General features: G+C 41.1%; 2 protein-coding genes across 2 annotated transcripts; both read left to right on the top strand.

Moving 5' to 3' along the window:
- The first annotated feature begins 275 nt into the window (after window positions 1–275).
- Window positions 276–15265, top strand: LOC134569117 (serine/threonine-protein kinase N2-like). The gene is made up of 14 exons (XM_063428020.1): window positions 276–326; window positions 807–861; window positions 4921–5262; window positions 5658–5803; window positions 6060–6162; window positions 6907–6997; window positions 7800–7947; window positions 8533–8742; window positions 11707–11916; window positions 13179–13400; window positions 13489–13580; window positions 13708–13890; window positions 14915–14977; window positions 15181–15265. The coding sequence occupies exons 1-14, from the start codon at window positions 276–278 to the stop codon at window positions 15263–15265; spliced, it is 2001 nt and encodes a 666-aa protein (XP_063284090.1).
- Window positions 15266–17929: 2664 nt separating this feature from the next.
- LOC134569116 (serine/threonine-protein kinase N2-like) lies at window positions 17930–21145 on the top strand. Its single transcript, XM_063428019.1, has 4 exons — window positions 17930–18069; window positions 19234–19341; window positions 19965–20045; window positions 20942–21145. Exons 1-4 carry the CDS (start codon window positions 17977–17979, stop codon window positions 21143–21145), a joined length of 486 nt encoding a protein of 161 aa, XP_063284089.1. The 5' UTR covers window positions 17930–17976.
- Window positions 21146–22344: the final 1199 nt, after the last annotated feature.

Genomic DNA, 22344 nt, shown 5'->3' with positions numbered 1-22344 from the left:
ATAGATAGATAGATAGAATGATGGATAGATAGATAGTATGCATGGTGTTAATACTCATTATACATAATATAAAACTGTGTATAATATGTCTGTGTGTCTGTCTGTCTGTCTGTCTGTCAAGGTGGTGAGGACATGTGATCCATTGTGACTGCTCACTGTGACATCATCGTGACATCATGTAACATCACACTTGATGCTCACAGTTTGCAGCAGTCACTAGACACGGCTTGGACAGTAGACACTGCTTAGCTGTTGTGGTGATCGAATTGCTAGCGATGGCAAATAGAAATGTTTTCCCGTGGATTCAGCGTTTGCGCTTTCGAAATGTAAGTAAATGACTTTTTTTTCTTTAAGGTTCCAATTAACCAAACGATTAACTGGGTGCTGTAACATGTTAACTCCAAGGTTGTGGGTGGATCCATATTTATAATTACTAATATGTATCACTAGATGGGTAGTAATAGGGGTATTTATAATTACTAATATGTATCACCGGATGGGTAGTAATAGGGGTATTTATAATTACTAATATGTATCACCGGATGGGTAGTAATAGGGGTATTTATAATTACTAATATGTATCACTAGATGGGTAGTAATAGGGGTATTTATAATTACTAATATGTATCACCGGATGGGTAGTAATAGGGGTATTTATAATTACTAATATGTATCGCTAGATGGGCAGTAATAGGGGTATTTATAATTACTAACATGTATCACTAGATGGGTAGTAATAGGGGTATTTATAATTACTAATATGTATCACTAGATGGGTAGTAATCCCCATATACTCGCCATTTCAGGGCGCCAGACGCAAAAAATCTGATGATGTTGAGCAGAAAGGAGAGGACCTTCCGGGTATGTTAAAACATTGTGTGTGTGCTTGTTCTCTCTCTCTCTCTCTCTGAAAAATGTGGGCTTTAACCCGCAGGACAGCATGGTATGCCCAGCAGATTGCACTCCCCCCAGCTCCCCATACTCACGTTCCAAGTCCAACTAACCCAATCCTGCTTGGCCATGTGATATATATATATATATATATTTTTTAATATATATATTTTTTTTCATTTATTTAATTCTACGTGTATATGTATGTATTATTTTTTTACATAATAATGTGATTTTATTAATTATAATTTGTGGAACCTGCCTGACGACTCGGGCAGAAAGTTCAGAGAATCTAATTAGCAATCCCTATATTTAACCCTGTAACTTTCCAAAACACCATAAAACCTGGACATGGGGGGCTACTTTTATACTCGCGAGACTTCGCTGAACACAACTTTGAGTGTTTTTAAAACAGTAAAACGTATAATGATGATATCACCAGTGAAAGTGTAGTCCTTGTGTGAAGAATGCAAAAGAAAATGGGAACACTAAGTTTGGTCAGAGTTTGTGACTAAGTGGCTACTAAAAAAGATTTGAATACCCTGGGTTGTCTACTGTTGCAACTGGTATGCCATAATGGGGGTAATACTCATTCCTGGGCTTTTTGTAAACTGTATATCAACTTGAAAAAACTGAAGCTATGAAAAATAAATTAACTTAGAAATAAATTAAATCAAGTTTAATAAATAACATTTACTGAACAGCTAATACGCTTTCTATAAACAAAAGAACACAGATCCAAAGTGACCACTCAGTCTATTCGGCCAAGGTAATTTGAAAGGATTCACATCCTCTGCCTTCGAGCCTTCATTTCTGCAAATTGATTGATTACTTCATCAAAGCTAATCTTCTTTGCATATTCATGCTCAATTGAAAGTATGGCCAGAATCTTGAATTTGGCAGAGATTCACAAAAATCCCATTTAACAATGAACTCCAGGAACTGCAATACCGTCCATTTCTTTGCTTCTTCAACACTGATCTTGGCAGCTTCCAAATGCCTCCGAAGACGTTCTTTTTCCATAAAGATGTCTTCATTAGAGAATTCGTCAAAAATCTCAAGTCAATTTTGGAGTATAATTTTTAATATCTTTCTCTGTTGCAACAACCAGAGAGTTTGGCTGAATAACAGCAAACATTGAAAGGATTTTTTCAATTACCTTAGAACGAATGTCCAACTCGTGATGAAAACGATCAAGGCACTCAAACATAGCCCTTTTCATTTCCTCTGGTAATGTGAGACCAGCGTCCTTTGCCTTCTCTCCTGGCATTGTTTTCCGGAGCTTTACTCTCCCTCTTCTTTCCATAGAAATCTCCATTTCTACAAACGTAGTAGTTGCATAACAGATGGCCTTCTCCACAATTTCACTGGGCTGATCTGCAAGAAACGCTTTCAAACCTTGTAGTTTCACAATGCCCTTTTCAAGAGTGAGTCCCACTGTTTGCAAATACTTCTGTGTGATATTAACTTCTTCTAGAACTTCACACCAGAAAGAAAGGTAACACAAAAAAGAAAATCACATACGGCAGACAGCAACATCTGAGCCAATCCCCCTGTGTCCACATTTTCTTGGGGATTACACAGTTTTTCAAGGGATGAAGTCCGTTTTTCAAAGTTTGACGTCACTGGCTTCACAGCATTATAATGGGCGCTCCATCTTGTTTGGGAAAGTGTTTTCACTGTCACACCTAAATTCTCCATCAGCAGGTCCCAACGATTTGTAGAAACCGAAAAAAAGGAATACACTCTCTCCAATGTTCCATAAAAGGTCACACAGGAATTAACACTTCCAAATGAGTGCACCCCACAGAGGTTCAGAGAATGGTTTGCAAGTGGCATAAACAAAGCCTTGGGAGTAATCTCTTTTATTTTTGCCTGAAGACCACCATGAATCCCTGCCATAGTTGCAGCATTATCATATCCTTGACCACGGCAAAGACTTATGTCTTTGACATGGTCTCTCTATGACCACGAAAAGGAAGATTCTGGTGAGCCAGAAACAAAGTTACATCCATGAGGCGATGCAAAATATCCCTCCATTTCCTTTTCTCTCTGTCCACTGTTGTTTGATGGACATGATAAAGGCATTTTGTGGCTTCAATCCTGCTCCCAAGGTCTTCCATTTCTCCAAGAATGTAAGATGCTGCTCAGAAGCCTCGTGATCAGACACCTTTGGGTTCAGCTTCCACCACAATTGAAACCCAGTAACAAAGATGGATGCCCCTGTTACTTTGTCATCAACAGCAAAAAGTCTGCAGCAAAAAGTACACCATCCACGTTCTAAGAATTTTTTCGCCATTAGGCAGAGCCTTATAGAACCATGCAGTGGTCAGCTGTCGACTCTTCCCTTTTGATTTCTCTCCTCGCCTTTCAACAGGACTGAATGGCCCATCTCTATTTTCGAAAGGTTCACTTCCCCTCTTAATAAGGTCCACTCTTAAAACATCTGGAACTGGAACTGGCCAAGCAGTAACATCAGAATAAACTGATAGTCAAACAGTCTCCTCTTCATCATCATCATCATCATCATCATCATCAGAGTCTTGCTGATGCAGGCTTCTGCTGGCATCTCATTCATCTACATCACTTTCACTGCTTGAAGATAAAATGGTCTTCTCCAATTCTTGCGCTTTCACATATGAAGCTTCTTGAGAAGATACTTCAGGCATTTCACCTCTGGATTCACCAGACTGAATGTCTTCAGCACTTTCTCCTACTGCGGTAGATGTTGAAGGTGCAACATATTTAAAAATTAATCCAGACATCGCCTCGGCTGACTTTTCTCTTGCCGTCTTAATTTTCATTGCTGAGACCCGCTTGGTCGATTTTTTGGTTCTAGGGTTGGTTAGTGCGATATCTGTCTTATATTTCCCATCTTGGTATACCATTTGTAAAAGTATTTAAAATTGAGTATGTCCAGTATTTTTTAGTAGTCACAAACCGTGGGCAAAGTTAGTGTTCACATTTATTTATTTTTGCATTTTGCATTCTCACAAAAACTGCACTTTCACTGATTTCAAAATTACACATTTTACTGTTTTCAAAACACTCATATTTGTGTTCAGCGATGTCCCACGAGTACAGCAGTATAATACATAAATGATAAATCATATATCTTTATTATTTAGTTCTAATTAAGTTTTATATTTCATTATTATTTTGAGAGTTGAGGGTCTGCCTGACAACCCAGGCGAGTTCCCCGCAACACTCCTCCCCTCCCCCTGCTCCTCCATACCGGCCAGTGCAGTATAGTGCGGCCTGGCCACAAATGCGGCCGCAAAGGCGCCGCGGCGCGCACTATAAGAATTGATGGGGGGTGACTCATGACACTGGCAGTCATGGCACCCCCCTAGTGAGTGCCCCCCCACCCCTCCTTTAGTACGCCACTGGGTGCACTTAATATGAAATAAGTTAATTATGATTGAACAGACATATAGTCATATTCCAGGTTTTGTTTTGATTTTGCTTTTATCAGAAATTGCACAATTGCCGCTGTTCTTAAAGGGTTAAATGACCAGATTAGACAATATTTTTTTTAAAGACTAGTAAGACTAACATTCTATATATAACAATATCGGAAGTACATCTGTGTTCAAAGATACATTCACACAATTGCCTCCATCCTTAACGGGTTAAAAGACGTCGGTCAAGGCAGGGAATAATATTATGTTGTAGCTCTAATTATCTGAAAGACAAAAGCAGGGAAAGGGGAACTTCTGGCACCCAAACATTTGAGAGCACATGTGATGATACATAAAGTGTCTGTTTGAAGAAACGTCTATGTATCAAAAGATCAGTTGCCATTTTGCCTTGTTTGTATTGTGTAGTATTTCTTTTTATTTATTCTTATTTTATTTTTGTTACAATCTTTATTTTGAGTCATTCTTTTATCAATGGCAGTTAAACATATGTGTATCGATGAATTGTTCAGTAGTCGGAACACAGTGCAGTCGGTGTAGTCTTTCTAACCTTGATTGAAAAATATTGTCTGTCAACACTGTGATTTGACAATTTTCCTATTATTTATAGAGCGTCCAAAGACTCCGAACTCTCCTAAAAATGGCAAGTCGCCAATTGATCTGGACTCTCCTAAACGTCATATCATATCGGCAGTTAACGGTGAATCACCAAGACACATCCCTAAACCTGTAGCTCAGCCGGATTTTGATAAAGTTAGGGAGCAGATTAAAAACGACATAAGAAAAGAACTTAAAATTACAGAAGGAGCCAGAAACATTGGGAAGTTAACATCCAAGAAAAAATATCTGGCAAATGTCAACAACTTTCTCAAAACATCACAAAAGAAATTAGACGAGCTTTACAATAAGCTTCAAGAACGCAATGCACATATTGTTGTGCCAGGAACTGAAGGTACATTCCGACACTTTGTGTTTCCTTGTAATGAGTGTGTGCATGTGCTTGTTTATTGTAGCTTGTTTACAGTTTATTGAAGCTTTTACATTTATAGGAAATCACCAGGATTTGCAGCTTCTACAGTGAGCTACGTTCACATGGGAAATCTCTCTCCCAATCCTGGCGATTGCATTATTCCCTGTGAGAGTCGTTTATCGGTGTTTATGAAAACACAGAGTTACAATGTGGTTTATAGCATGACCCCATTTATGTTGTTACTGGATGTAATAATGGCGATCTCACTGACATCTCACTGACGTGTTACTGCCTTTTTTGTTTATTAAGTGAAACTGTCTGTTGACATTTCTAAATTCTGCATTTCTTTTCTTGTTGCTAATTTCCATGATGTCCAGAGATCTCAGCTGCTCCTAAAGGTGACACCAGCTCCCAGGCAGATAACGCGAAGCTGACTGCTTTGCAGAAACAGCTAGACATTGAGCTGAAGGTGAAACATGGAGCAGAGATTATGGTCAAAGCATATTCAGATGGGCGTTCCAAAGTAAGTTAGTTACATTTAATTTGATCTAAAAGAGACAGAACATATTTTATTTAGGAGAGGTGGTGAAAACACATGGTACCTTTTACAATGCATGCGTTTTATTTCAACCCAATGGCATTTTGTCTGATTTAAGCCAATAGTAGGCTACTAATAGTTTTTTCCTGGAATCAAGAGAGGCTATACAAACTTTCCAAGCCAACACGTCTTCATACATCTCACTCAATTATCTATCTGACTATTCTTATTGCTGTTACAGAATGTCAAACATCTTGCTGCTGCCCAGAAAATACTACAAGACAGCGAGAAAAAAATAGACAGTTTGCGCAAGTTAATTCTGGAAGAAAAGTCTATTATTAAAGGTAAAGCTTAAGTGACATCATGTGTAGTTTAAATGAAGATTGATGGGTAACAAATAAAACTGGTCAAAAATGGTTTGACTTCTTATAATGGGGTCCAGGGGACGCCTGGCACCATAACCACTACTGCAAGATATAACTCTCTTACAGGAAGATATGATAGGGAGGTATGTATCCCATAGACCTCTACACTCCAAGGATTTGTAAAGGAAATGTAGAGCTGCGTGTCCTCTTAGAAGTAGGAGCAAAGGCAGTAATGGAGCTATACCAACACGCAGATACATTTTATATTATTTATAAAACATATACCTTGACATCTATTATTGCAATAGTCTCCTACGAGAGGGAAATTTCAAATGTGTCCAGGATTGCATATGCATTCGCTAAGCATTGTGGGACATCACATTCTGTTTGTTGCCAGGCAGATGGAGCATGCACATCAATTCTAACAGCCAGGGAGCTATACAGTATATAGACATTATAATGTATATATCCACCGAACATTTATTGTGTCCCCTCCAATACTGACATTATTAGTTTATACATATACGAGGTATATGTCATATTATGAGTTTACATATAAAAATTATAAGAGTATGAATAACAAATTGATTATTTTATAAAATTAAATATCAGAAAGATCTACGATTGGAGATTGTGTTTATTGTTTTATTCTCTGTTGGATTGAGGTTAAAATAATTGGAGTATCATTGATCACTGAAAATACTTACATTATGTTACTTACAGAAGAAACATCGTTACCAGTTCCGGAGACGGACATTAAAACCAGTGCTCCCTCGTTATTGGTGACGGACACACAGGAGCCAGAGTCGGCTGGGTATTCACTTTATATCTTTCTCATCAATGCTGTTAGAACCTGAATCCCTACCAATTTCCAGTACCATTTATATATAAGTCTGTCATATGCCTACTGCTGTCTACACATTTCTTAGCATGCGTATCAGTCACAGATACATTTTATAATGCTGTCTACATGTTGCATGCTTGTGCCAAGTTGCCAGATCTCATTATCTTTGCAGGACTCCTGTGAATTCTGCATTCTGCCAGGTATGGTGCTTTGGATGTAACACAGAAAGCACAGAATGTAGAATTCTATACGGTGCAAAAATACAGAAATCTGCAACCCTAGTAACAAGTATTCTTGGCGTGACCTTTAAATAACGTACTGTAAACAGCAGCATTAAAAATACTTGTTTTCCTGGCACTATAGCTTCCACCTTTGTCAAGGCCCCCTCCCGCATTATTCAATGCTTCCCTATGGGGAAAATCTGACGCTGGAGATCCTCATACAGAGTGTGAGGACGTCCAGCATCCGATAACGGACTAAAAGTCGGTTTCAATTCCGGAAGTCCCTCTAGTGGCTGTCTGGTAGAGGAGCAGCCACTAGAGGAAAAACTGCAATAAATAGAGAAAAACCATTAGAAAAACTGTAATAATTACCATCTCAGGGTTCAGGGTGATGGGAGTTTGCAGCTAGACCACTTCAATGAGCTGAAGTGTTCTGGGTGCCTACAGTGTCCCTTTAATGTCTAAAATATAATGACTATATAGATATGATAATCTGCCATCATATTTTAATGATACAACCATATAAACTGTTTTCTTTTTCCTTCTGATAGCGATATTCTAACATGTGATATGAAACCAATTATCCAACCGGATGTGGAACTTGACTTAGAGGTGCCTCCTGCTCCAAGTCAATCCTTTCTACATAGTGATCCGAGTCGGTTTTCATTCCATATGGAGATCCCGGATATACCGGATAAGGTAAAGATGTGCTGGCTTTATTTTGGTTGTTCTTTATCTCTAAACACTCCATGTAGAATAACCATTACAGCTCAGTGCAGTAGTTATAGTGCAGAGAGTCTGTGGCTACTAACCTACGTTTTTGTCAAACCATTTGGGAGTATTTTGACAAAACACTGGACTTTCTCTGGCATAAAGTGATGGCCTCCTTGGCCACAGTAATTATGTGGAATTCAAATTTTAGCGCTATAAATGTTGTCTATCCAACCTATACAGCTGTGAGGGGTGGGGGTTTAGCCAGGAGCGCTCAGCCATAAAATTGGATTTTGGTCCAGAAAAGTTAATTCCTCGCTATCAGTATGGCTAAGGGGGGTGGGAGGGATATCTAGGTTCTTGGAAGAATCTAATTGGTTTGACATTAAACCAGGGATAGCGCCAGGACACTCTGGGCAATAGAACCACTACAGCAAGCTAGAATGTTACGGTGCTTACAGTTCCCTTTTAATCATTATTTTCCCACATTCAATGATTCTCTCTTCACTCCCAGCAAACTTAGCTTCCTTTAGTATTCACTATCCTTTTATTGTGTCTGACTTTCTTTTCTAGGATTCTGGAGATATCCATGAACGTAGCATTAATAACAGATACATCATGACACCAGATGTAATGAGTCAGCCTAATTGTTCCAGTCTGGATAATAGCGTCCCTAAACATTCTGTGGACCTACCGCATGACCAGTTACCTGCTTTGTGGATTCAAGATCAGCTTCTTCTCAAATTGCAGGACATTCAACATTGCTCTGTGCAATCTGTGAAAGTAAGTTTAAGGGGGAATCCCAGTTCTTGTTCGATATAACAGATGGCTTAAATGCAGGATAGCACAACACAATCAATACCATCAGGTTGTATAAAATTGGTATTGATACAGAAATGTTAATTCCTCACTATTGGTATGGCAGAGGAGCTGGGAGGTATCCAGGTACTTGGAAGAGTCTAATTGGTTTGACATTAAACCAGGGATAACGCATGGACCCTCTGTGCAATAAACCAGGGATAAGGCATGGACACTCTGGGCAATAAACCAGGGATAACGCATGGACACTCTGGGCAATAAACCAGGGATAATGCATGGACACTCCGGGCAATAAACCAGGGATAACGCATGGACACTCCGGGCAATAAACCAGGGATAATGCATGGACACTCTGGGCAATAAACCAGGGATAACACATGGACACTCTGGGCAATAAACCAGGGATAACGCATGGACACTCTGGACAATAAACCAGGGATAACGCATGGACACTTTGGGCAATAAACCAGGGATAACGCATGGACACTTTGGGCAATAAACCAGGGATAATGCATGGACACCCTGGGCAATAAACCAGGGATAATGCATGGACACTCTGGGCAATAAACCAGGGATAACGCATGGACACTCTGGGCAATAAACCAGGGATAAGGGGGGCGGGGCCGGGCCGCCGAGCTGAGCGGTCGCAGGACAGCTCGGCTCCGGCAAACAGAGTCCCAAACAGCTTACTAACTGAGACTTTTTGCGAGAAATACTGGCGACTTACTGCGACCCTCGATGTAATCGGGCTGCCTGAGCCGGGGAGAGGCTTGCTCCCGAAGTTCTAGTCCCTCGGAGGATGGGGCCTGCTACAACTGGCGGGACCCATGCTGGCGGTGAGTGAAGCGGACAGCCGCCGCAACGCTATCCTGCCCGACGGGGCCCGACACGCGTTGACAGCCTGCCGGCCTGGTCCTGTTCCCCCCCCACTTGACCGGGGGGGTGATCCCGGTCCAAGCTAAGCTAAGCTAAACCAAGCCAGACCAAACGGCCATCCGAGACGCCACCGACATGCAGCCTGAGACCCGCGCGCAAGATGGCGGAGACCATGTGCGCAGAACATGTAACCTTGAACACAGGTCTGCCGGCAGCCATCGCTTACCCGGGCACACAGGGTTATACCAAGCTAAGACTCACACGCCCGGAGAAACACTTGGCATATGCTACACGCCACTAACCTCACCTGTGGACTCCGCTGCCGAGAGGCCCGCACACCCTTCTTCTGAGCCTGGCGCTCACGGGGAGGAATCCCCCCCCCCACAGCCTGCCATACACCCAGGGAGAAGCTTGGGTCCCGGCAGAACCCTGGGCCCACGGACTTGTTGATGGGTCCAATGGCGAAAGGCGCGAGCGCCTACACAGGCCTCAGGCCGAAGACAAGCCGCCCTCGGACGCAGAGGAGCCACTGCAGGAAATAGGATGCTGTGACACCCGCCCACGGTGACCGCCAAAGGAACAGAGGTCCTGACCATGCCTATCACTTAATCTGTCTTCGCTCTGAAACACCAGCGATTATCCACCTGTACCAGCTGGTCAGTAGTTACATACTTAGAAGACCATCATATCAGACCCGCTCCTATATCCCTCTCGAAAGTGCAGACCCAGACGACCACTGAGTCGGGGGCAAGAGGCCGCAAGCCTGCACACCATCCTGGGACAAGGGAGTCACTCTCATTAACACCCGTTCTGCGGAGAGGTACAGAAGCCAGCCACAGACACGCACCGCAAGCACACCTGCAGACTGGCACCGCAAACCCTGCATGCCGGGAACCACCATGGGTTGAAGGGGACTGGCTTATGGACTCACGACACCTTTTATTTTTTACCCTTCACCGTAAGGACTCTCTTCGGTCCACGCACTGGTTAGTCAAGTTGCCGGTATTGTAGGGGACACTGCTTGGAAGCTTGATACCACTCATGTCTCCTTCCTTACTGTATGGTACTTTATTTTATTTTTTATGCACAGGTCTTTAACTTAAATGCAACTTTATCGTTTTAATTTTACTCTGTCTCCAGCTGCCTGGCGTGGGCGGCCCCTGCTTGGTGGTTGCTCGGAGGGCATAATACCAGATATTCATATACTGTCACTTCTTGTAGCAGAACAAGCATGATTGGATAAGCATACGATTATAAGCTACTGCCATGTTATATTTGTAAAGCATAAGCTATGACTCCTCTGACTGGTACCTGCCTTGCCTTATTGATGTTTCGTTTATGGCATTTCATACTGTTATTTTAAATAATACAACCTTATTGTTTTACTAATTAGCTATGTGCCTCAGTTTTGCATAACCTACTGTCACCCTCTAACGACCTATCGGGACGGGCACTACTGCTAACTGTAACACGCTTTTGTTAACACTAAAAAAGAAAAAAATGAAGCATCCCCTACCATGAAATGTAACTGTTTAAGCTACCGCTGTATTCACCATTTAATGTAACCAGATATTGCATTTCCCTCTTTCTGTTTTGTACCCCACCTGATATGCTTCAATAAAAGAAAGATTAACAAAAAAAAATAAACCAGGGATAATGCATGGACACTCTGGGCAATAAACCAGGGATAACGCATGGATACTCTGGGCAATAAACCAGGGATAACGCATGGACACTCCGGGCAATAAACCAGGGATAACGCATGGACACTCTGGGCAATAAACCAGGGATAACGCATGGACACTCCGGACAATAAACCAGGGATAACGCATGGACACTCTGGGCAATAAACCAGGGATAACGCATGGATACTCTGGGCAATATACCAGGGATAACGCATGGACACTCTGGGCGAGCTAGAATCGTTATGGTGCTTACAGTTCCCATTTAATAATTATTTTCCCACATTCACTGCTTCTCGCTTCACTCACAGCAAACCTAGCTTCCTTTAGTTTTCTCTACCATTTCATTATTTATAACTTTCTTTTATAGGATTCTGAAGATAACCATGAACGTAGCATTAATAACAGATACATCATGACACCAGATGTAATGAGTCAGCCTAATTGTTCCAGTCTGGATAAAAGCGTCCCTAAACATTCTATGGACCTACCGCATGACCACTTACCTGCTATGTGGATTCAAGATCAGCTTCTTCTCAAATTGCAGGACTTCCAGCATCGTTCTGTGCAATCTGTGAAAGTAAGTTTAAGGTGGAATTCCAGTTCTTGTTCGATATAACAGATGTCTTAAATGCAGGACAGCACAACACAATCAATGCCATCCAGGTTGCATAAAATTGGTATTGATACAGAAATGTAAAAAAGCATGGCTGAGGAGGGGGGAGGTATCCAGGTACTTGGAAGAGTCTAACTGGTTTGACATTAAACCGGGAATAGCACCAGGACACTCTAGGCCAGGAGTCGGTAACCTATGGCACGTGTTCCATGCAAGGCACTCAAGGCTACCAGAGTAAAACAGGCTCTGGCCTATCAGTTGTCAGCTTTATTTTCACTACGCCGTGCTTCCTTTTTTCTATTGATCAATATGTTTGAGACTCAATCGGACAAGCCCCCATACGAAGGTCGGCTTTCTAGTGGAGATTATTACTGATATCCCTTTATAACAGCAGAGAGGTATATGGCCTTCATTGTTTTCATCATGCATAGTCTCTACTCCCTTGTCAATTTTAGATAAATACACATTTAAAAAAATCTAAAGAATAATATAAAAATGATAGAAAGGATCTAATGTATGCATTAATTTCAGTTTTATTGTTTCCAAGGTGCCACGTGTTTGCATTTCTTGATCATTTGAGTTGCTGGGTTTAGTAAATAAATCAGACTAATGGTTTATCAAAGGAAAACAATGACTTCCCGGGACTTTTAATATTATATTTACTTATCCCTATATTTAACATGTGTTTGTGAGATGTGAACAATAAAATTAAATGTAGAGATTCACACCTCTTATCCTGCAACTGGACACCTCCATCTTTTTTTCTTTTTTTCAATTCTTTATTTTTGAGTGCAGAGTTAAGTATACGTTTCAGCATTTTTACATGGTTTTAACGAGAGGTCGACAGTGTTTCGCTTAGCATAGTCATGATGTGCTGCACTTTTTTTTTTTTTTTTTTTAACAAGAATAATATCAAACAGTTTAAAACAGGATTTATCACATATTGACACCTCCATCTTAGCTCCCTGTCAATCATTGTTATAAGCTCCGCCTTTTGCACCTGACTGTCAGCACAGGGAGAGCATGCAGAGAGGAGGAGAAATGAAACAATGTTTCTATATCTCCTCTTCATTTGCATTGTGTGCCCTGGCTGTGCCAGACAAAAGAAAAAGAAAACAGAGCATTCCATGAAAAAAGGTTAACACATTTCTTTATATTCAATGGCACCTATTCCAGAGAAGTGACAATAAAACCCCACATTTATTGTGCCTGACTTTCTTTTCTAGGATTCTGGAGGCAGCTATGGACGTAGCAGTGATAGCATATGCATCATGACACCAGATGGAATGAGCGAGCCTAATTGTTCCAGTCTAGATAATAGTGTTTCTGAAAAATCTGAGGACCTACCACAAGAACACTTACCTGCTGTGTGTGCTCAGGATAGTCTTCCCCTGAGAATGCAGGACTTCCAGCTTTGCTCTGTGCTGGGTAAAGGGCAGTTTGGGAAAGTACGTTTATGGTGGAATTCCAGTTCTAGTTCGATATAACAGATGTCTTAAATTCAGGACAGCACAACACTTTATTCTTTAATTTCAGGTTCTGCTGGCCGAGCACAAGGAAACAACCAAGGTGTACGCCTTGAAATTCATAAAGAAAGTCAAGTTACAATTACCACATCATTTCAACAAGTCAGTGAATGCAGTAATGAATATCTTGTGTTTAGGAGAAGGACAATGTCCTGTTTCTATCATTTATTTTGACATTTGGTTTTGGAGTTAAAGAAAATCAACTTTTAACTTTTCTTTTCCTTTCCAGCCTTCTGAGTGAGAAGCGGATATTCCAGACAGTGAGCAATAGGCGGCACCCATTCCTTGTTAACTTGTGTGGGTGTTTCCACACTCGAGATCACGCCTGCTTCGTTATGGAGTATGCAGCCGGGGGCGACCTTCTCTCATGCCTTGATAACAACAACGGCCCATTTCCAGAACCCAGAGCAGTGTGAGTATAAGCAGCATTGTGTTCATATATCGAGATCTCACCCAATGTTCTACAGATGGTGGCTTGGGCTGAGCTTCACATTCCATCACATCTTCTCACATTAATAATGAATCCTGGGATATCACACTGGGTTTAAATTCTGTGTTCATTTAGTTAGAGGTACATTTACAGAAGGAGATAAAGAAAATAAAACAAAGGGTGGAAACAATGCCCATTACATTAAAACTGTAACAATATCATAAAAACAGAATTTCATTTTTTTTGTGGGAGGGGCTTAAATTAATTCACTCCCCTATAGAAGGGACACCCCTTACTTGACTCATATCGCTTGAGGTCAGCATCAGAATGACCCTCCGTCCCACCCACTCCTCATTTTAACACTTTCTCTTTTCTTTCCATTTACTTTACTTTCTTACTCCTTGGTGGGCCCTCTTTATTTACAGGCCTACCGTATCGTCGGTCTCGGCACACCACAACCGACTTGCTCCCTTTATACTATCCTACGCTTATGCTGGATCCTTACTCCATATACGGCTATTTGCCCCTTACACAAGTAATGAAATATAATGGAGAACGATAAAGATGCCAGCACAGGTTTTAGAAAAGCGTATAAACATGATTAGTCATTAACAAACACGTTCTGTACTGACAATGACTTCAAATTGTATAAACTGATGTATATTCCATGAGCTGCTGTATATCTGCTTGCTGTTATGTGTCCATTGCTGGATCAGTGCAGTTACTTCTGGCCACATCCACCGCTGTCTGCACCAACTATGGCTAACGATTCGGGAAGTATCGGCCTTGGTGAATGGAACCGGCTGTAAGTGATAAACGACCAATCACCATTGTATCAGCTCATAAATAACAACCCACCAGCAGTGAAAGACAAGGAGGGAACCTGGGAATTAATGGAATATGTCAGAATACAGAGGGACTTAGAAAATATGGGATAAAACCATTAAATAGCACATACATCTTGTAGAAATCAATGGATTTATTTATTCCCTCCCCCCCCCCCCAGGTTCTATTCTGCATGTGTCGTCCTTGGACTTCAGTATTTACACGAACAAAATATCATCCACAGGTAAGCTTATAGAAACAAACTACACATGGGGTGCCGGTGATATTTGTATTATTTATGTCACCCGGTCTGTTTAACCCAGTTAGTTTATCTAGATGAAGTTATTCATTTTAACCAATTAAAAAGCCTGAGCATTGAAAGCTATCCTGAATGCTTCTAGTGTTATGTAAAATTAATAAAACTTTCTTTTCTACATTTTAATCTAGGGATCTGAAGGTTGAAAATATTGTTCTGGACGAGAAGGGATTTGCAAAGATTACTGACTACGGTCTGTCTGTAGAAGGTAACTAAAATGTTCTAAACTAATTTCAGATTTAAAAAAAAAAAAGGTCACACTTACTGAGTTCAAAATCAGAGTTATCTTTAATTTAAACAGCCATTTAACATATAATAGGATGTCTATAAAATGTGTACTTTCTTCCAAAATAAACCTAAAGGAACGTTCCCCGATTTTTCCAATTTAAATTATGTTGTGAGTCAGGAAAAATAGACTGGGCTACTGCTTTGGTCCCTCAGAAAAATAGATTTTTTTTTTTAAAGATTTCAACAAGCTCAGCAAATGCTATTCAATATTATTTTTATAGAAATATGTGATTCGATACAGAAACATATTACCAGTCATCAGCCATGAGTTAACCCATTAGCATGTTTAATTAAGAATAAAAAGACAGTTTAGGCACCACAACATCTTAATCTGAATTAAATGGTTATGGTGCCATGAGGCCCCTGGGTGCATTTGTACCTCAAGGTGTTCAGCTGTTCTCAGAAAGTTCGTTTAACCCCTTGGAAGTAAGAGTGTGCCTGGCGCCTGCTGGCACAATAACAACTTCATTTAGATGAAGAGTTGTTACGGTGCTCAGACTGTTCCTTTAAAGTCTTTGTGACTGAAGTGTAGTGTAAGTGTATAGAGTACCTAAACCCAGCCCGAATGCGGCCACTGCAATAATGGCAATTTTCACTTTTTTTTTTTTTTTTTTTAATTCTTTATTTTCTTTGTGCAAGGAGTTAATAAGCATGCATACTGTGCCACAACAGCTTTCGTATGCCACATTTCAACAATATTGGTACAGTGTGATTCAATAATGCACATTTTTTATTTTTGAGTAGAGGTCATTAAGCACTCTGCAGGTATACAAGGTTATGTCCTTGATTTGGGCGTCAGGTTCTAGGACACCGGCAGAGTGTCGTGATACACTAGTAAGATATAGGTGTTGGGTTACTAATAGTTGTACGTCGTGCGAAGTAATGTAGGGCGTTTTAAGTTGATTAGGGCCGTGGATCTGTTAGAGGGACCCAGCCCCAAGGGTCTTATATAAGGAAGCTGTAGCCCTGCTGGACACATAGGTACTACGGTGGACAGTCGTGTGAGTCGTTTAACAATTTACACTCAATTACCCCAGAGTGTTGGGGGGGGGGGGAGGAGGGGGTGGAGGGAAATCTCCGGTTACTGTGCCCTCCTATTGGGACATGTCTTATAAGGTGTACTAGCACCTGGGATCAGCTGTGTGAATAGTGTTGAGCAGAGCTCTGGGTGTTAACAGGTATTAAAACAATAACTTTTAAACATTTAAACAGCAATGGTGCATAAGCATCGGGGACTGGTGTAGGGGTCAGTCCCTTTTCTATTGGCTGCTGGCTCCTCTTCAGCATCAGCCGGTGTCAGCTGCGGAGCGTGGGGTAAAAGGAACGATCCTATGCACGTCCCAGCTGTGTCCCGGGCGAGTCGTGCGGGCAGATGCCATGGTGAGGCCCAGTCCCTGAAGGAATGCCGTGGAGTCGTCTGCGGTTGGAAGCTGATGTGTGTTCCCGTCTTTCTGAACAATTAGTGCGCGAGAGGGCCCCCATTTGTAGCTGATGTTTGCAGAGCGCAGGATCTTTGTCACCTGTTGAAAGGATCGTCTCCATTCCAGGGTAGAGCGGCATAGATCTTGTAAGAATTGAAGTTGCATCTCCTCAAACTTGAGGAGTGTTCTGGATTTTATACTGTCCTGTAGGGCCAGCTTGTCGCGAAGCAGTGGGAAACGTATCAGGACGTCTCGGGGCACTCCGGCCGGGGCCCTGTTTGATTTGGCAAGCCTGTAATAGCCGTCTATCTGTATGCTCTTTGCAGAGCGCTGCGGCAGCAGGGTAGTCCATAGCCGGCGTAAAAAATGGGGCAGCTCTTGTTCCGTAATTGATTCGGCTATGCCCCTTATTTTAAGGTTATTGCGTCTCCTCGCATCGTCCTGGGCATCCAGTCTGACCTGCATGGTCTTGTGTGATGCTTGGAGCTGCAGCAGTAGCTCTGTGTTACTTGCTTGCTTTTGGGCTAGGGAGGTGATGGTGTCCTCGTTGGCCTGTACTCTGGCAGTCACCTTTGTTACATCCTCCCGTATTACGTTCAGGTCTGCATTGAAAAAGGCTCTTATATTTGACAGCAGAGTCTTAATATCCCCTTTAGTCGCTGGGGCTGTCAGGTCTTCCTCTACTCGTGGGCTAATCATGCTCACCGAGCAGGGGATTTCATCCGGTGCATCCAGAGTTTCATCCTCGGAGGATGTGTAGTATGAGTCAAGTTGCGGCGCCATTTTGGGCCTAGGCCGCGGTTGTAGGAGGTCGGCGATATCGCGGGTGCCGTTCCCGGTAAGGGTTTTGAGCTTCTTTGCTTTCTTCCCCATTGTGAGGTGAGCTGTTTAGTTCGATCTCGGGCGGGGTAAGGGTAGGTAGGAGCCCCGAAATCCGCCGTTTAGTATGCCGGCCGTGGGAGCTTAGCCGACATGCGTCTGCTCTCGTTAGCGTTGAGACCGCACCCCCCCCCCCACTTTTTAATGGTATAAATCCAGATTCGGAGGGAAATTCTATGAGCAGTTGTGGCAGCAAAACACCGAACTGGAAGTCATCTTGAAATGTAAATTGCTAAAACTGAACATCTATCCTCAGCTAATATACAATTCTATTTTCTCTATTTCTAAGGAGTCGGATACGGAGATAGACTCATCGGCCTTTGTGGAACTCCTAATTATATGGCTCCTGAAATGGCCAAGCGCATGGCATATACAAGATCTGTGGACTGGTGGAGCTTCGGAGTGGTTATTTACGTAATGCTAACTAGATACGTAAGAAGAATCTTTCATTAAGAATTTACAGACAGATTTCTGATTAGAAAATATAAAGAGATTCTGCCAAGTATTTGCTTTTAACATAACACCATTCTTTATAGAAAACGATGCTCTATTTTTTTTTTTATTACTTTTTTTGGGTCTCCCCTCCAATAATTTCACTCTCCCACCCCACCCCATCCCATCCCATCCCACCCCAAAAGAGACCCCCCATAATTTCTCTGCCAATGAATTAACTCCTCCCTTTCAGACACAGACCCCACACTCCCTGACAGTTATTTTTCCACTCATTTATCACACGTTTGCCTGGCATTTAACTATATGAGTCCATCCTCATCCAAATCACATCTCACATTCTCCTTCCCATAATAGATCCCCACATAGCTACATTCCCAATTCGTGTCAATACCATGTAAATTACCCCTGACTATTGATTCCCACGAAAAACATTTGGCTGCCAAACACCCCCCACTCTGTGATTTATTTCCCAGAGAGTGAAAAAAATCTCTTACCAATGACTCATCCCCGCCTTCTGCTCCGGCCCATGTCCAGTAGCTCAGTGGCTGGCGTTGTGTCCGTACATAGTGTGTAACCCTCTGTATACTGCTTCTTTACAAATACCGAAATACGGTGAGAAGATGCTCAGTATTTCTGACCCTAATAAACATCCCACATAGTTACTTATTGAAGTCTTTCGTATTCCAATTTTTTTCTCTCCTTACAAAAATAATAAAAGCCACCATAACCCAATATAACTGTACAAAATAATACTAGATTACAATTAAAAAAGTAAATAAATAAAAATACCAGGAGAAAATTAATTAGAATATAGATCTTCCAGTCCTTTGTCTGACAGCTCAAAAATAGCGATTCCATGCTGACGTGAAAATTGTTCAGTGTTTTTGAAAATTCCAGCCAATCACAGAGCTTCGCCAGACGCATTTCACTCCCCTGCAGTACACCCGGTGATGTATATAATGACAGTTTATAGTTCTCCTGCACATATTATACTTTCATACACTCACACAACACATTGTGTCATCTGTACTACTAGCATTATAAAAATCCTAAAGTATTCATTCATTGCTCAACTGTCTACTTCTGAATTTTACAACTTTTTAAAACTTAACCTGTGGTTTTTAAAATTTATTTTTTCTCTAGTTACCCTTTGAAGGCCGTGATATTGAGACGTTATATGCTAATATTGCCAAACGTAAACTGAAAATACCAGCGTCATTGTCTAGTAAAGCCACTTCAATACTAAGTAGGGTAAGTCACCATGCAAATTTAATATAGCATACGACCCGAGCTCAGAATGTCTATTCGCCATTGATGAGTGGTGATTCAACCCTAGAAACCTGAGTTCTATAAACTTCTGTAGCATGTGTAGAATAGAATGGAGTTCCGGGTGATCTGTGGCACATGGAATGTATCAGTTTTTTTTATTTTATGTGTTCCCAATAGCTCTTTTATTGGCCATGCAAATTTCTCAATACTATATACACCTTGAATTGGATGTATCTAGCTGTGTGTGTTAATGCAGGTAAAGAAACATTCATTATTACAGAGTTTTAGAACAAAACACGGCATATCTGCTCTCTCATTCTATGATACCCATAATCCTGCATTATTACCCACTAGTGGCTTGTATGTAAGCATGCAGGTAGTTGCCGCGTGGCAGATGCAGAGCCCGGTCTCCGGTGGGCATAATGCCAGGGTTTTTGATTTTGCAAAGAGGAGAGACATCATGGCTGAAGGAGCCAAGTCTGGAAACTAGAGTTAGATACATTTTATATCTGATATTTTAACCTCAGATTTGCAGACTGACTTTTGAATTCACTCCCCCTCTGTAGTAAAAAAAAAAAACCTATTTAAAAAAATTCCTTTTACAGTTACTGAGTAAAAACCATGTGAAGCGTCTGGGATCCAGCGAGAGAGATGCAGAGGACGTGAAAGACCATCCTTTTTTTCAAGTACGTCCCCATGTTTTCTTTGTTTTGTCTTCTCACTTAAAGTGGTTTTGTCACAAAAAAATTGTGAGACTTTCGGCAAGAAAAAATCTTTGTATGATATTCATATTAGCGGCTTTGAAATTTTACTGAAATTCAAACAAGGCAATACTGTGTCTTACGGTCAAGTCCAAGATTGGCAAAGAAGTTTCTCTTGTTAAGTTCTGTCAATTCCCAGATCCCAAGTAAGGTTGATCCCATTGATGGAGTTTGTAAATTATGGCAGAGCAACTTTAAAGTAGAATTGTCATTTAGGAAGGAAGCTAAATAAACATTCTAAGTAATAAAATGTATCTTTGAAAACAGATGTATTTCCCATATTTAATGTTAGTCTCACTAGTCTTTAAAAAAAACAACTCCCTCCATCCTGGTGATTTAAAACAAAACACTTCAAAAACCATAACCACTGCAGCCATTTGTAAAAGCTTTGGCAGCTTACCTGGGGTCCGCTGGGCTCTGGTCGCAGGTTGACTCAGTGGCTGAGAGTGTTACCTGAGCACTCTCAGCCAATGAGTGCCTCCATGCACTGCAAGGCTAGCTCACTGCAGGGAGGTTAGGGGCTGGAAAGGAGGAGGAAACCAGCGGACTCCAGGTAAGTTGTCACATCATTCACAAACAGTTTGACTACTTACACTAGTAGGGTGCCACAGAGTTCCTGTCACCATAACTACTACACCAAGATATAGTGGTTATGATGCTTGGACTATTCCTTTAAGTTAGTCTGAAGATCGGTTTTGAGAATCCAATTGGGATCTGTACAAAATGTAGCCTTTTGGGCATATTAGCTGTTATTTTGTATTGTATATAGTTATTTTACTGGCTTTTACGTGATGCTCATTATCTTACACATTCCTTTCCAGCATATAGATTGGAACGCATTGTTATTACAAAATGTGACACCTCCATTTGTGCCAACCATCAACGGAGCCGAAGACGTCAGCAACTTTGATGCAATATTCACCTCGGAAGCGCCTATTATAACTCCACCAGTAAGACGAAGAGTTCCACCGTTATTAGAGAAGCAGACATTTGAGGATTTTTGTTGGAGGGCAGATTGGAGTTAGTCTTGGTTGTGATCCACAATAAGAATTACTGGAAGGAGAATTAACATTAATATTTTTTATCCAACGAAAATATTTATTGAACACTAAAGTAAGAATTGCAACTAAATTTCAAATTTAAGGTGAAAATAGACAAAAAAGAAACATCCTCTAAGTCAGCTATACTTTCAGTTTGACTACTTTGGCCTTAAATTAAAAAAATCACTTTGATTATTTTTTGCAAGTAACCCTCCAAATTGTTGAATTGTGATTAAACATGTATTATTATTATTATTATTATTATTATTATTTATGTACAAATAAAATATTACATAAAAAATATGTAAATTAACACGTGTATCTTTGTGTAGTGGAAGCAGGAGGAATGGTGCCAGGCTTGGGATCCCGACGTATTCCATCCAGATTATTATTATTATTATTATTATTTTAACTATTTAGTTTAGCAGTTGGCAAGCAAGCACTGGCCACCTGCCACACGATTAATCCTTGGTGTCCTTGGTGTCTGGTTTCACCAGAATTTAGTTCCATAACCAAAATTTAGGCCTTACCAAGCCAGCCCACTGCAGAACGTTGAAGGCCCCAACTAAAATGTTACTCTGTGGGAACGGGCTGATGAATTCCAGGAGCCAGGACAAAATCTTTATTCACCATGGCGGCCTGCGACTTTTCGAATCCCTGCTCTATAACTGCAACAACTTAATCTGACCAAAAGTAAGGTCATGAAAGAGACATATTCTACATACGGTGAATAAAAGCCCTTGTTGCTTGCAAATGTCAATGCATCAATAGCTGAAACAGAACAAAGATGGCTTTGTCGACCTAAGTATGGGACACCCATGTTGCTCTTGATAATTCTACATTCAGGGAAACATAAATAAAACGACTGCCTGACAGATAAATGGGCGTCTAGTCTAATAATTATGGAAGCACCTGTGAAGAAAGTGCAGAGCATAGATCTAATAGGGATTATTCACTATAACAAGTAAGACTGGACAAGGGAATTGCAATTTTTAGCCTGAAATATCCATCATGGCATTTGTAGATCTATAAAAGCTGGAGTCTGTCTTTCAGTCACCCTCGTCCTAAAGAGTGCGCCATCTTTGGAGAGGACCAGTGAAAATTATCAATCTAAACCTCTCTAAATAAAAAGATATCCAGCTTAATGGGCCCCCGCTGACACCGAACGGCATGGGCCCCCCTGA

Source organism: Pelobates fuscus, chromosome 7, assembly GCF_036172605.1.
Source record: "Pelobates fuscus isolate aPelFus1 chromosome 7, aPelFus1.pri, whole genome shotgun sequence".
Classification (NCBI taxonomy): domain Eukaryota; kingdom Metazoa; phylum Chordata; class Amphibia; order Anura; family Pelobatidae; genus Pelobates; species Pelobates fuscus.
This window is presented reverse-complemented; position numbering and strand designations above follow the sequence as displayed.